This window comes from Hemibagrus wyckioides, linkage group LG27, assembly GCF_019097595.1.
Source record: "Hemibagrus wyckioides isolate EC202008001 linkage group LG27, SWU_Hwy_1.0, whole genome shotgun sequence".
NCBI lineage: Eukaryota > Metazoa > Chordata > Actinopteri > Siluriformes > Bagridae > Hemibagrus > Hemibagrus wyckioides.
Window position 1 is genome coordinate 2784776 of NC_080736.1, and position 15735 is coordinate 2800510.

The following is a 15735-nucleotide window of genomic DNA, read 5'->3' on the forward strand; positions in this document are numbered from 1 at the left end:
ATAACAGCTTCTACTCTTCTGGGAAGACTTTCCACAAGGCTTAGTGTGTTTATGGGAATTTTTGACCATTCCTCTAGAAGCGCATTTGTGAGGACAGGCACTGATGTTGGACGAGAAGGTCTGGCTCACAGTCTCCGCTCTAATTCATCCCAAAGGTGTTCTATGGGGTTGAGGTCAGGACTCTGTGCAGGCCAGTCAAGTTCCTCCACACCAAACTCACTCATCCATGTCTTTATGGACCTTACCTTGTGCACTGGTGTGTAGTCATGTTGGAACAAGAAGGGGTCATCCCCAAACTGTTCCCACAAAGTTGAACAAAGTTGGGAGCATGAAATTGTCCAAAATGTCTTGGTATGAAGCTGAAGCATTAAGAGTTCCTTTCACTGTAACTAAGTGGCAGAGCCCAACCCCTGAGAAAAACACCACCTGAATTCAATGATTTGGAGGGGTGTCCCAAAACTTTTCGCAATATAGTGTATACAGTCTATATACAGTTGCATTTTGAGAATGCAAACCGTAAACTCCTCAGTCCTGAAGACTTTCCTGTGATTACAGAGAATTAAAAATGCTCTAAATGTAATGTTCAAATCTGCTTCACTGACAAAATATTGGAGAAAGGTACTGAGATGTGTAGAACATGATGAGTCTATTTCAATTAAAGGTACAATGTTTTATATTCTGGTGTTTAAGCACACCAAAATTCATGATAAAGACTGTGATACAATATAATAGATACAACACTTCTTTCTCATTATGAAAGTGATAATATCATTGTAAAGGTGTATAGATAATATAAATAAATTCTATAACAAATTTAGGATTCACAGTAACTTTATTTTTAAATCATGTACAAGTCTAGAAAGCATGTTTGGTAAAATGGATTCACACCAAATGTAGCTCCGAGGTGTGTGTTAAAGCAGAATCCTCATGGAGGACAGTTCATCCTCCTCAGAGTCGTCACTTCTTTCCTCTGAGGTTTTTCAACCTGAGAGCAAAAAACAAAACAAAAACAGAGTGAGTTATCTTCGATGTTTTTCCTCTGAATTATGTACCACTGAAAAAAATAAACAGTGTCTACGAGGAAGACCACAGACCTCTGGAGCAGCTCCTCGTTGGACACAAACCCCGTCTTTATTACATCACCACCATCCGAGTCGGAGTCACCGGAGTCGTCTGAGCTATCGTCCGTCTCCTCCGTCTTTTTCTTCTTCTTCTGTTTCCCTTTATGCTTGTGCTTCTTACTCTTCTTCTTATGCTGAGAGAAAAGAAATGCGCTAAAGTGAGACGACAAGCAGGAACGACCTCGGCGTTACCGTGGAAACCGCACAGCTCACCTTCTTCTCTTTGTGGTGTTTGTGCTCTTTCTTGGATTTGTGTCTCTCTTTGCTCTGTTTTTTCGGTTTTTCTTCCCGTACTGGCGATGAGGACGAGGGGAAGACTTGCCCTGATAGGAAAATAAATGTTTAAAAGCCTTTTATGTCACAGAAAAACTGCAAAGCTGAAGATACTGGAAATATAAGATGTTACAAAGAACTGGCACTGGAGACTCCTTCCCTGAATATTAAATTAACGTTTTGTAACAGAAACCTACACAATAACGTGAATGAGCTGTTGCTATAGAAACGATAATGTATTTAAAACCTGTAAGCTGCAGCAGCAGTACTGACAGAGAAAATGAATCAACACCTTCTGACCAATCAGAATGAAGAGCTCAGAAACTAACCAGGTGGAGGTAGTCTGGGTCCAAACTCCTCGTAGTCAACATCTGCAGTCTTGACAGAAGAAGCGTCTTTTTGTTCACCTTTATCGGCGATTCGGGTTTCTGGCTCTGTAAAGTAAAGAAATTGTGTCAAAATTGTAAAGTAATGTTTATTTATTAATAAGTTTTTGTATTTAAGGCAGGTTCGTACCAGTCATATTTATCAAACTTGATGTGGGAGGAGCCTGAGGAACAACAGGCGGGGCGGGTGTGACGATAGGCATCTCTGGCTCTGCCTCCTGCTCCTCCTCTTTGCCGCTGTCTTCCTCGGACGAAGACGAGCTCTTCTCGTCAGATGAGCTGGCGAAAATGGCCTTGAACAGGTCTATAGGAGGTCTGACCTCTTCTTCCTCCTCCTCATCCTCAGCCTTCTTGGTTTTCTGCTCAGCGTCAGACTCGGATACTTTAGACTGCAGTTTTTTAAATCATAATGAATGAATTACTGAATCATTCAAAACCATGAACCCATAACCATAAACCCCACAGCATATGGGCAACTCCAAAATTATTAGCACCCTTCAGGGAAATGAGCAGTTAACGTAGAAGATCAATAACACTAAGTGAAATTTGGTGGTTAATATTCTGAGGCATTGTGTAGTTTTCATTTCAGCATAATAAATTAATTATTTTATTATGTCACTGTGTCGTTTTTGTGCATTCTTGAGAAGGGTGCCAATAATTATGAATAAGACTATGCATGCTATAATACCTCTACACTATTGACGCACTTAATAGAATTGCAGAACTTTTTTTTTTCAGAAATATCAGCGTGAAATGACCATTAGTAAAGTTACATATAGTTTTTTACAATATTTTTTTATTAAGTATTACTTATTTTTTTATTTTTAAATGTTATTTATTAGTATATATTTTATACATTTTATAATTGTATATATTTTATTTTACTTTGTAAATATTTTTCTATTATTTTTATTTTTCTATACATTTTTTTCCTTACAAGATAATTACATAATTAATTCCACATTTTTATCTACTATATACAGTATTTATTTATTTAATTAATTAATTAATTATTTGTTTGTTTATTAATATGAAGAATGACCTTTTTTATTTTATAAATTCTAACATCTTGAGGCGTTTGATCATTTCTAGATGAGCTGTATGAGCAGGTGAAACCCAAAGCGATGCAGTTTGTTAAGAATTAATAAATAAAAAACCTCAGCAGCAGTGGTGGAGTCCGAAGTCGTTGCAGATGTTGCAGTGACCGTGTGGTCTGGCTGTTGCTCAGCCTCTTTAACCTTTGGCCTCTGTTCTGCTACATCCCACCGTGAGCGTTTGCCCGAAGCTGCTGAGGAGGAACCATGTGAGGAAGCGGGAGCACCTCCTGAGCTGGATGTAGGCGTGGCTTGAGAGATCTGTCGGTCATCTAATACAGATAGGAAGTTGAATACGGAGAACTTGTCGCGCTTCACTTTGGGGAGACCCACAATGCTCGAGCTGACGATGAGAGGAGAAGTTAAGAAAGACTACATTATTCACTCAGTTCAACACTTGTGGGGACGTTTGAGTGAAAAAGCTCTTCTCTACACACACTGAAGCTTTTATTTAAAACAGGAAAAGGTTTAATTTTGTGGACTAAAGTTAAAATTAGGACTATATTTAGGTGTAGCATCATATTAATTAGCTACAGTAAAAATGATGTCAGTGGAATGTCCTCACAAGTATAGTAAAACGTGTGTGTGTGTCTCTCTCTCTCTCTCTCACCCTGGGTAAGGGTCAGGAACATTAAACCTCTTGCACAGGAGTTTATCAGGATGCCATTCTATCGTATCTCTGGTGAGTTTCCCAAACATCTTCATCTTCACTGCTGCCTCCTTGTCATTCACATCGCCCTGCAAACACACACACACACACATCTCCATAAACATCTATACACACATTTATTTCACAAATTAACATCACAAACATCATTCCTAAAGAGTGCTAATAATTAAATGCCAACATTTGACCCTAATTCAAATCACCACTGTGTCTGGAATAATAATGAGGATTTAATTCTATAACAGGACTTGCCGACCTCCTGATCCCGCGCCACCTCCACACTGTCGGTGTCGTCCTCGTGTTTGCCGCGGGTGAAGCGGGAGGAGAGCGAGGAGTTACTCGGCTTATAGAGCACAGCAGCACGCAGGAACTCGTCTTGCTCTCGGCTTCGCTCCCACTCCGTCATGGTCGGGTCCAGACTCACCTCCAGAGCGTCTACATAACACACCGACGTAAACACGGAGCGAGGAACAGAATTCAGCCAGGAGTGGAAACAATTCAGATATTTTTATAATGCAAGAAAATATTCAAAATGACATTTAAAAGTGATTTTTTTTATATAATTTATATTTGTATATTTGAGCTTATACAGTAGTGATTAGTGATTATTTATGGCTATTATGGCTATAAATAATCACTGAAAGTGACAGTGGTGATTCAAGTGGTTAAACCCCAGGGTTCAAGCCCCAGTACCACCAAGCTCCACTTCACTGGGCAATTGAACAAGGCCCTTAACCGTCCCTGCTCCAGTGGCGCTGTATAATAGTTGCCCCTGCGCTCTGACTCCAACTTCCTCAACTGGGATATGTGATGAAAAGGATTCCACTGTGCTGTAATGTATATTGCCAAAAGTTTTGGGACACGCCTCCAAACCATTGAGTTCAGGTGTTGTTTTTCAGGGGTTGGGCTCGGCCTCTTAGTTCCAGTGAAAGGAACTCTTAGTGCTTCAGCTTCATACCAAGACATTTTGGACAATTTCATGCTCCCAACTTTGTGGGAACAGTTTGGGGATGACCCCTTCCTGTTCCAACATGACTGTACACCAGTGACCAAAGCAAGGTCCATAAAGACATGGATGAGTGAGTTTGGTGTGGAGGAACTTGACTGGCCTGCACAGAGTCCTGACCTCAACCCCACAGAACACCTTTGGGATGAATTAGTCTGGGATTTGGAGCGGTGTCCCAAAACGTTTGACAATATAAGTGTATATGTGGTGATAAAGGCTTTGTGCCCTCAGTTCTTTCTTTTTTCTTTCTTTCTTAAAGAGAGTTATGAAATGATTTGCCGTGGTGCTTCATGTATCACTGGATTAGAGTCATTAAAACCCGAAACATTTTAAATTCTACAGTCCCTACACTCTACCTTTATCCCCCTGTTTCAGGTGGCTGACGTAGCGCTCGTAGCGTGCCTGCTTGGATGGATTTTTCTCAAAAGGCTTAAACGCCTGGCCGGTTTGAGCCGTGGGACTCGACCAGACGCTGAGAGCCTGCTGCTGTGTGTCTGAAACCAGAGGCTGGAGCTGGACGTCTGGCTGAGCTTTAGAGACCTGGGGCTGAGTGTGAGAATGAGACGGCGTCGTGCTGGATCGGAACCGATCCTGTAATGTAGATCTCTTCTCTTCTGAGGCTTTACGGATCTCGTTCAACCTCTCTCGGTCCTTACTGTCCAGGAGCTCAAACACAGAGCGTGGACCTGCACAATAAACACACAGAGAAGAAACACTTCAGTGTGCAGGGAAGTGCAAAACTTTACACCATAATTCATTTCAGGGTTAAAAATCCACACAGCCCTTAATCTTACAGTTCTGGAGTTTTAAACCGTGACTAAATTAAAGCTTGACCTTGATCTTTAAAAGAATTAGAGAAAAGACTATCACTAACGGTGGGAACCGTCCAAGATGAAAGAAAAAATAAAAGAAAAATTTCAATTTTGATGGAAAGAAATTCCTATACTAACAGAAAAACACCTAATAATGACCACAGACACAAGACAACTGAAATTTCTAATAAATAATCTATTATGAGCAATCTAACATCAAAACCCACTTTTGTGACATATGGGTGTACAAACTTTTGCACTCCTCGATAATGTACTGTAAGACAAATAGATCTTTTGAGAGGTCTGGATTTGAGAGGTCAGTACCCTGTAAGCTGGTCTCTCCCAGCATCTCTCTCCTCTGGGTGGAGTCCAGCGTGTGGCGGCTCTGCTGTGGTGCATCCTGGGATAGCTGTCCACGTGAAGTCTGCAGCGCCTGAGCCACCAGCGGGCTGACGGACGACGTGTCCACCACTGGCCGGAAATAATGCACCGGCCGGTAATCTCGAGGCAGAGCGGGTGGAGGAAACACCTGGACACACGGTTTATACTTCAGAATCATTTCATTTAAATGTGCAGCTGATTACGTTCATCTGTCTAACTTTCATCCTCACAGTCGGAGTATTTTAAGAACTGATCTGTGGAGCATTTGTGAATGATTGGGATTTTAACGTACGGTTTTCGCTTCCTCAGGTTTGGAAGCTAAGGTGAAACCTTCCAGGATTTTCCCCACATAGGCTGCGTCTCTGCTTGAATCTAGATTTCAAAAAAGAAAACAAAACAGTTCAGAAACTCTAGATACCCTTATCTGTAAAAACAGAACTAGATATAAAAGCATATGATACTGAATTCATTAATATTTTATTATAAATCAAGGCAAAATCCAAAATCGTGCTGTCCTGAAGTCACACGTCGGATTCAGACTCACCTTTCTTCTTCTGTCTGTACTGCTGAGGGGCCGTCCATCCGTAAAGCCCGTCCCCCGGCTCCTCCCCCCCCAGGACGGTGTCATAGTTAGACATGGCGTCTCTGTGATAGATATCATCGTCCTCCTCCTCCATCGCTCCCACGCCGAACCCCTGCACTCATGCCAAAATATTAATCACTGCAATAAGACAAGAAATGAGTCTTAAATGAAAAATAAGTCAAAAAAATGCACCTCACCTGTCCGGAGATCCCACCCTTACGATGTTGCCCCGCCTTCCTGCTTCCTGCAAACAGACTTGCCCTATCAGAATCCAGCGTGAAGAGGTTGATGTGCGATGCCCCTGAACCGCCTGTCAGAGCCTGCAGGGGGTCGAGGCCTCGGTAGCCGAGTCCGTGGACGTCGTCTTTAGGGGTGAAATCCACCGGGGTCACGTCTTTGGGTGCGAAAGTCACGTTCTCGGGAGCAAACTCATCATCCTTCAAAAAAACAAACAAACAAACAAAAACAACAACAGCAACATGGGTAGTCTGAGTAGGGATTTGTTTACAGATATAAAAACAAACCAGACAAAAAGAAGTGAAAGTCTAGCTGCTGAGCATGTTGATCAGAAAAATACATGAAATAAAAACAAAAAAATTAAAGGAATGACAATTTTAAAATCCGTAAAATCTGAGATGTAAAAAAAAAAAAAAAAAAAATCCAATAAAAACAGAAAAATACATAAAAATAACCACAGATTCAAAAGGAACAAAATTTCTAATACATAATAAATTGTATAAATAATAAATAATAAAAATGATGAATGTTGTGGCAATCTAACTGACATCAAATCAATTCATTTGAATTAATTTCATCATTAAAAGCAATGAAGAAAAAACACATTTATATGTATTTATAGTATATATGTATTTCTAGTCACCTCCGACTCCTCAGATCCACTGGGTGGTAGAGCACATCCATACACTCTCACATCTATAACAACCAGACAAACAGAAACATCAGTTTTAATGGAGTGCAAAAGTTTACACCCCCCTGGTGTGTGGGATTAACGATAAAGAAATCCCAGTTTATCTTTTAAAACCAAATTCTTTTGCCATAAGTCTGGTTTTCTCTTAGTAAGGTGCATCACCTTTAATATTTACATGCTCTCTTAATATTTACCATGTTAAAATAATCTGTAAGAATTGCAGAATTGTTTGAAGGACAGGGTGCACAAACTTTTGCACGGTCAGATTCACAGCCAATATTGTCTTCGTTTCAAATATTAAAGGGTGTACAAACTTTTGCACCTCGATAAAGAATATACCTATGTTTTGTTTGCGTTGTCTCCTTTTCACCCGGGGTCCGACCCCCTGGCCGTCCTTCCAGCCCATCTTCCTAAGCAGCTCCACTCCGATAGACGACCTGCGGCATGCAGACTTATTACCAGAGACTCCGGCAACCAGAGCGATAAAAAATAATAATAATAAAATACCAGCAATAAAAAATAGTGCATCGAATTTCAGAGAAAACATAAAAACATATCAGATATCAGATCCGGTACCGAATGGGAAAGACTAGAACTAGATTTCTTTCATTAGGATTAATTTTCTTATCCTTATATATATTTAAGTCTTTATGAGGATCAGAATGATCTATGCTTACTAATCCATATCCAGAACTTTATTCTGCACTTTATGGAGCTAGGACAACTCACTTTCTGTCCTCAGCTCTATGTTGTGTTGTTTTATGTAGCACCCGGGTCCTGGACAAACGTTATCTTATTTCAGCTATATACACCGATCAGGCATAACATTATGACCAGTGAGAGGTGACGTGAATAAGACCTGTTATAAGCACCTGTTAGTGGGTGGGATATATTAGGCAGCAAGTGAACATTTTGTCCTCAAAGTTGATGTGTTAGAAGCAGGAAAAATGGACGTGGGGAGCAAAGGCTGACCCGCGTGATCCGATCCAACAGACGAGCTACTGTTGCTCAAACTGCTGAAGAAGTTAATGCTGGTTCTGATAGAAAGGGGTCAGAATACACAGTGCAGGACGGGTCAGGGCTGTTTTGGCAGTGAAAGGGGGGGACTGAGACAATATTAGAAAGGTGGTCATAATGTTATGTCTGACCAGTGTTTGGTTGAAATGACAATCCAAGCTTCTTGACTTGTCTCTACTCTGATCGAGGGTCTATTTGGCATCACATTAACAGTTTTCTCTGCTTTCTCTTGAGGTACGCTCAGTCTCCTGATCTAAACTGAAATGAGGAGGAATACTGTGCTGGTGTGATCAGCTCCTCCAGCAGAGTGTCTCCTGGGATGGGAGCGGAGAGGGAGCTGATGGCTCGGGCTTTGTCCCTGATCTGATCGGGTCTCCCAGAAACAAAGTCTTCAGTGGTGGTGATCTGTTGAGGTGCGATGCCGTGCTCGCTGAAATCCTGCAGAATAAAAACTAAGTGTTAAACCATCAAAGCCTCTATCTTAAAGCTCAGGAGACTCTTAAACACTTATCGAGAATCTCCTAGTGTTGGTGGAGTTGATTAAACAGAATTAAACACACACCTCATCATCCATGAAGTCCTCGGGTCTGGCATTTTGCTTCTCAGCCTTCTGATTTCGAGAAGACACAAACGTAGATGGCGTCCAACCTTTACAGAGTCGACAGCAGAGCTCACATTATCATGACAAAGAAATGAAAAAACGCACAGATCTGTATTCTCTACAGCGTTTTTTTCTCTGACCTTCTTTCGTCCCCACGGTGTTGAAGTAGCCGGCCGAGAAGCCACCGGTGAAAGCTCCGTGAAACCTTTTGTAGCGGCCTTTCTCATCCTTAACCGTCTGGTCCTGCACGGGGATCGGCTTCCTGAGAGGCTCATCTTCACACGATGGGAAAGAAAACATTATTATTATTATTATTTTCAGATATATATCTACTCGCTCTGTCACTCTGAGTGGAGATGTTTCAGGAGAAGAAGGTGTGTTTTGTTGTTAAAGAAAAAAAAAAGGCAAAGAAAAAGCTCAGCCGCACTTCACAGGTTTCACAGAGCAGAGCAGAACCTTTTCTAGACCGGACCGATGAGAGAATACAAATGCGCCGTGTTTGTTACACTTTATTCCCCTGTTTCCAGGAAGAAAAAAGGACCAGAAAGGAAGGAAGTGTCCAGGATGTGTATGTGTGTGTGTGTGTGTGTGTGTGTGTGGAATAAACAAGTACACAATACACACTGAAATTCCAGTTTTAATGAATAATTATTTAGGATTGATGGTGCTTTACTCAAAATGTTTAATAGAAACATATGTACATTTGCTTATTTATGCTGATATCCAATCAGGCGCAGGGATTTCATCCCACAGACCTGTCACTCAATCAGTGTTTTTTGTTTTCCGCAGCATTCTGTCTCTCTCTAGAGAGTGGGGCGGTGGTGGTTCAAGTGGTTAAGGTTCTGGGTTGTTGATTGGAGGATCAAGCCCCAGCACCCCCAAGCTCCACTGTTGGGCAACTGAGCAAAGCCCTTAACCTTCTCTGCTCCAGGGGCGCTGTATCATAGCTGCCCCTGCACTCTGACCCCAACTTCCTCAGCTGGGATATGTGAAGAAAAGAATTCCACTGTGGTGGTGATAAAGGCTTCATGCCCTCAGTTCTAAAATTCCAGGAGTTTCGGAAATACTCCAAACCTGCACATCTGCCACCAACATCCATGCCACAGTTAAAGTTCCAGAGATCAGACATTTGGTTTATTTTAATTCTGGACCTGAATCTGCATGCTGTTATGCATTGTGCTGCTGCCACCTGATTGGCTGACGGGATAGCCCCAGGTGTGTACAGATGTTCCTAATAAAATGAATAGCTAGTATACTTTAAATATAGTCAGTATAGTATACTCTGTAGATGTGCTACTAGTACACGCAGTGGAGAGAGTGGAGATTATATGGCTTCATGTACAGGGAGAAATAAATAGAGACTATAATATAATGTAGGATTATGAGAACAGTATGCTGGAGAGAATAACATGTTCTACCTACATAAACAGTAAGTATAATAAGCTGTACACGTGATAATACATATAGTGAGTACAGTAAGCTATGAATATCTACAGTATAATTAGTGTGCAGTACAAAACGTAGTTTATTCGCTAATCGATAAATAGCCACGTATTATTTTTATCACACCCATTTTCAACAAGCCCCGCCCACTTAGCAGTTAACATCCACCCTATTAAAAAGGCGAATTGTGCATCAGTTGCTCAAGGTAACCAATCCAAGAGCAGTAGGCGGGTCTTGTACGACTACGGGTGGGAAGAAAATTATAAAACCTAACGTACGGCTTTAAAAGTTTCCGTAGCTGCACAAATAAATAAGCGCGATTTCACACACTTTGTTATTTGTAATATGTTGAGCTAAGGCTAACTACTACCTTCTTCGAGAGGCTCTAAAGGTGTTCCATAAGTGACAAAATCTTCCTCGCTTTCTCCGTCAGACGCCATGTTTATCTGCACGACGGTGGCCGCTGAGGTTAAAACAACTCATAACTAGTCTCTCTGACTGCGAATTGAAAAAAGGAAAAAACGCAACAGCAACGTATTTTCTGCAAACCTCAAACCACCTTTATTATTCACTTTTACGTCGACTTTATTTCTGCTCTGGGACAATTTATACAACGTAATATAATATAATATAATATAATATAATATAATATTATTAGGATAGTTAAATTACTTTAAGTTACGTTTTTAATCATTTCGTTATCCGGCCACAAGAGGGCGCAAATTCAACACGCTGTATACAAAGCACCTAAGAGTCAATAAAGAAGACATAGAAAAAGAAAAAGACGACCTTCCTCTGGGCTATAGCGGATGTGACCTCACTGGGCGGGAAGCGGTGTTTGTTTACGGAAGTAATGCTCTTTCTTTTGCACCAGAGTCACAAGATTGATGATTACAGTAATTAAGCAAAAACTAATTTAAGTATTTAGTATTTATATTTATTGTTAAAGAAATGATCCGCAAACGGCCACGAGGAGATGGGACAGCGCCGCCATATTTAAGGTTTATTTATTTATTTTTTTATTTTAACATCAAATGGTCGTAACAAAAAGAGCAGTAACTAGGTCAAGAGAATTGTTATGCTTTCACAAGAATCTGTACAATAAATAAATGGTTCATTGTGGAGTTTTAGCTAAGTTTACTGAGATAAAATGTGTGTGTGTGCAGTTCTTCATGCAGAGTTGCATTGTGAATTATTTATAACTCTTTGTTTGTCTTCTCTTCTATGCCCAGCATGATGGGGAGAGAGAAACCAGCTCCTCCACCTGCCCAGTCCCAGTTCCACCTGGACCTCTGGTTCTCTTTCACTGTACAGAACTGGATCCTGGACTTCGGGAGGCCAATAGTGATGGTGATTAAAAATGACAGGAAATGGTTATTGAACTCTGCCTCAATCTGTTAGGCTTTAATTGCTCTCAGGCATCTCTTTAAATGTCTTGAGAGATATCTCATCAGATGTGTGTGTTAATCAGGAGCAGTGTATCAGATTCAATGACATAACACGGACCTTGCTCTTGAACTCTTAAAGCTCTTGCCATAATTTGACACCAGAAGATTCAGAGTCTCACATCGGTTACAGTGAGATGATTAAAACTAATTTATAGTAAAAGCAGGTTAGAATTAATACTTTAGAGAGTTCTGTGACATTGGAGACAATCGAGACGTAAGTGCATAAAAAAAGCTACACAGAAATACAGATTACATTAAAATCATTTAAATACACTATATTGCCAAAGGTTTTGGGACACCCCTCCAAAATCACTGAATTCAGGAGTTCTTTCCTTAGTTCCAGTGAAAGGAACTCTTAATGCTTCAGCTTCATACCAAGACATTTTGGACAATTTCATGCTCTTTGTGGGAACAGTTTGGGGATGACCCCTTCCTGTTCCAACATGACTGCACACCAGTGACCAAAGCAAGGTCCATAAAGACATGGATGAGTGAGTTTGGTGTGGAGGAACTTGACTGACCTGCACAGAGTCCTGACCTCAACCCCACAGAACACCTTTGGGATGAATTAGAGCGGAGACTACGAGTCAGACCTTCTCGTCCAACATCAGTGCCTGACCTCACAAATGTGCTTCTAGAGGAATGGTCAAAAATTCCCATAAACACACTCCTAAACCTTGTGGACAGCCTTCCCAAGTTAGAACTTGTAGAAGAGCTAATCAAGCTAATGAGGGACATTTACTGACACATTAGAAAGCAAATGCTTCAATAAAACATGAAAGCACAAATGAAGCAGTCTTTACCAAGCTGTAAATATTTAAATAATCCTAATAATCCTCATTTTTTTCTGTCACAGATTATATTACCTCTAGAATGGTTTCCTCTGAACAAGCCCAGCGCTGGAGATTACTTCCACATGGCCTACAACGTCATTACACCGTTTCTGCTGCTGAAGGTATGAGACACACCTTTACTAGTTTAATTCGACACGGTTTGAGGACACTTGTCAGTAAATGGCAGAGGTTTCAGTAAAGGATGAGTGAAATGAAGTGGATTGTCTGGTGACTGCTGTGTGTTGTAGCTGATGGAGAGAAGTCCTACCATGCTGCCACGCACTGCTGTGTACCTCAGCATCATCACCTTCGTCATGGGCGCCAGCATCCACCTGGTGGGGGACTCCATCAACCACCGCCTCATCCTCAGCGGCTACCAGCTCCACCTGTCTGTCCGGGAAAACCCCATCATGAAGGACCTCAATCCACCCTCACTGGTGAGAGACATGAGGGGGACGTGTACCTTCTGTCTAACGGTTCTTTGTGTCTTTGTTCGTTCGTTATATAATGTTTATATTCCCTCATTTTCAGATCGACTCCTTCGAGCTCCTTTATTACTACGACGAGCATTTAGGACACTCCATGTGGTGCGTACTGAGATCTGTGTGTCTGTGTTTTTACTCCTCCATAACACACTTTGTCTAGAGTTTTTTAATTTAACTGGGAACCTTTTTCCCAGTACACTGATGCTCCTGTCTGGCCAGTCGAATGGAAATGGACTAATCAGTATAAAGAACTGAGTGATGTTCAGGCTGTGAGTCTGATCTAAAACGAGTCTGTTGGCTTTCAGTGTGTTTTAGACGTGTGTTTTTCCCTCTGTTGGAGAACCTTACACAGAACTTTACTGGTTGAAGATGAAATCTGAGCAGCTTTTTAGATGAACAAACACTTGGAGCATCTCAGAGAGCAGAAATGAAAACGGTTAAAATGTCACCATAAATCATTAGAGTAATTTTTAAAGAAAGCTGTTTATAAAAGTATAAAAGTATTAACACACTCGTTGTGGTCACTCTGTTACAGGTATGTCCCGTTCTTCCTCATCCTCTTCCTCTACTTCACTGGCTGCTTCACACAATGCAAAGAGGAGAAGATGCCGCACTCGGGCTGGCTGCTCCTGGGTCCTAGTGCTCTCTATTACTGGTCAGTGATTCACCATACTAGAAAAGTATCTGCTCAAATCCTTCTTATGAAAAGTGAATCAAATCTTTAGGTCCAGTTTTAATGCCAGTATGAATGAAATTCCCATTAAAATCCCTTGTAGGTACCTGGTGACAGAGGGACAGATTTTCGTCCTGTACATCTTCACGTTCTTCGCCATGGCCGCCACGGTAATGCGGCAGAAACGGAAAGGCTACGTGCTGGACAGTAACGGACGCTTCCTGCTTTACAACTTCATCATCACGCTGGTCCTGGTGATCGTTTGGGTCGTCTATCTGTGGAACGACGCAGTCCTGCGCAAGAAATACCCCGGGATCATCTACGTACCAGAACCGTGGTCTTACTACACCTTACACATCAAGGGCAGTTAGTAGGAGGTAACAGGAAGTCAGTTCTGAGTCACGTGACCGTACTGAACCGTCGACTTGAGAGCGAGAGAGTTAACATTGAAGGAATAGTTCTTGATGTTTTGTTTAGTTAGACGCTCGGTTGCATTAGGATGTTTTTAAAAATAAGGAAAACGATGCACCATGGTGCATCTTTGATAATCTGCTACTTCTCTGCTGCTCTGTGTCCTCATCAATCAGAATAAAATCAGCCAATCGCACGTATCCGTGAGCTCACGTGAACAGAATAGAGCCACTGGATCCGATTCATTTAAGACGATATATGTTTAAAAAAATCTAATTTCTTTGCATTAGAAGGTTCCTTATCGCTGCTTTAAACCCAGGTCAGTATTTCAGCAAGTAAGCATTTGTCTTAAAGATACATTTTCTCGTATAGATTTCACTTTTGGAAAGAAAATCAAAAGCCTGGGTGAAAAAAAATGGACATTTGAGCCTTGTTTGGTTTTCATAAAATTGCTGACGAAATGTGTAATAAATAAAGAGAGGAATCAGAAAGAGGTCAGAATTTTGCAGAAGACTTTGCAGGGAAAATACACACAGAGTTATAGGAAAGATTAAATTATAGTGTTATGACAAGCAGAAAGATGAAAGATGCAAACTGATTAAATCATGAAATATTTTTTAAACATCTTTGTAATTGAAAAAAGCGGGTGAACTTTCTCAGCAAGGAAAATCAGCCCTTAGTGTTGTTTATTATTCTTATGTTGTTATGTCGTGAATGTGAACCTCCTTTCATTTAAAAGAAAAATGAATAAAATATATTTATATATATTTTTCTGTCACAGTATTGTCTGAAAACGTGTTCTATTCTATTGGAACGTCCCGATACCGCTTATTACTGACCACGTGTTCCAACAGAATGTAAAATAAATGAATAAATAGTGTTTTTATTTAGTTAGTTTCCTCCAGGATTTCATGATTTCACAGGAATGAACTCGATCCTGCAAACGCTGGCAATTTTTTCAAAACGAACACGGATTCGGGGCGAGGCGCGTCACGTGACGTCATCAAAACACGCCTCCAGTCGAAACCCTCCTCCATTCACGCGTGTGGATCATGAGTACAGTTCTCATACAGAGACATGTCTCACGTGTCTCACTGCGAGGAGATTCCTGTGCTCGTCATTTCACTGATTCAAATAGATTTCCAGGTAGAAAAATAAAGCACAAAAAAATTTTAAGTTTGAAAATCAAGCCTATGTGGCTCCAAAAATACAAAATAAATAAATAAATAAAAATCCTGGAGTATTCCGAGGAATCTTTTATGCGCATTCATTGTTGTGTAATTTTTTTAATTTATTTTTTTTTGTTCAGTTTTGTTTTTTAATTATTTGTGTAATATATTTTATTTGAAAGTCTTGTACTGTAATGAACTGGATTATGATTTCTTTTTATTGGCAATAATTCTTTTGAGTACTTGCATGTTCATGTTTATGTTCAGGAGATTTAACACGTCTACACACCCCTGATAAAACTGCAGGATGATGTGATGTATTCAAAACTAAATAAATAAATATTAATAAATCAAACCAAGATTAATGATGTCGAATTGTTTTCCATCTTTAAGGTGATACAGCA

The 15735-nt window shown here is 40.6% G+C and overlaps 2 protein-coding genes across 2 annotated transcripts; one reads left to right on the top strand and one right to left on the bottom strand.

Annotated features, from left to right (window-relative positions):
- Positions 1–813: 813 nt before the first annotated feature.
- gpatch1 (G patch domain containing 1) lies at positions 814–10824 on the bottom strand. The gene is made up of 19 exons (XM_058382260.1): positions 10683–10824; positions 9010–9144; positions 8831–8916; positions 8546–8706; positions 7591–7688; positions 7204–7256; positions 6521–6760; positions 6285–6435; positions 6033–6112; positions 5684–5888; positions 4904–5233; positions 3798–3976; positions 3485–3612; positions 2938–3217; positions 1911–2169; positions 1724–1828; positions 1335–1444; positions 1095–1255; positions 814–985 (listed from the first exon to the last, which is right to left on the bottom strand). Exons 1-19 carry the CDS (start codon positions 10750–10752, stop codon positions 958–960), a joined length of 2859 nt encoding a protein of 952 aa, XP_058238243.1. The 5' UTR covers positions 10753–10824; the 3' UTR covers positions 814–957.
- A 298-nt stretch (positions 10825–11122) lies between these two features.
- On the top strand, positions 11123–15686 carry cln6a (CLN6 transmembrane ER protein a). The gene is made up of 7 exons (XM_058382329.1): positions 11123–11313; positions 11545–11662; positions 12617–12715; positions 12842–13030; positions 13125–13180; positions 13614–13733; positions 13855–15686. Exons 1-7 carry the CDS (start codon positions 11264–11266, stop codon positions 14120–14122), a joined length of 900 nt encoding a protein of 299 aa, XP_058238312.1. The 5' UTR covers positions 11123–11263; the 3' UTR covers positions 14123–15686.
- The last annotated feature ends 49 nt before the right edge of the window (positions 15687–15735 follow it).

Coding starts and splice junctions, on each gene's coding strand:
- gpatch1 (XM_058382260.1), bottom strand. CDS start 10,752: ATGGCGTCTGACGGAGAAAGCGAGGAAGATTTTGTCACTTATGGAACA. Junction 2,170..2,937: donor ACTCCACCACTGCTGCTGAG/GTTTTTTATTTA, acceptor AAAAAACTGCAG/TCTAAAGTATCCGAGTCTGA. Junction 1,256..1,334: donor AACACCACAAAGAGAAGAAG/GTGAGCTGTGCG, acceptor CTTTTCTCTCAG/CATAAGAAGAAGAGTAAGAA.
- cln6a (XM_058382329.1), top strand. CDS start 11,264: ATGATCCGCAAACGGCCACGAGGAGATGGGACAGCGCCGCCATATTTA. Junction 11,314..11,544: donor ACAGCGCCGCCATATTTAAG/GTTTATTTATTT, acceptor TTCTATGCCCAG/CATGATGGGGAGAGAGAAAC. Junction 12,716..12,841: donor CACCGTTTCTGCTGCTGAAG/GTATGAGACACA, acceptor TGTGTGTTGTAG/CTGATGGAGAGAAGTCCTAC.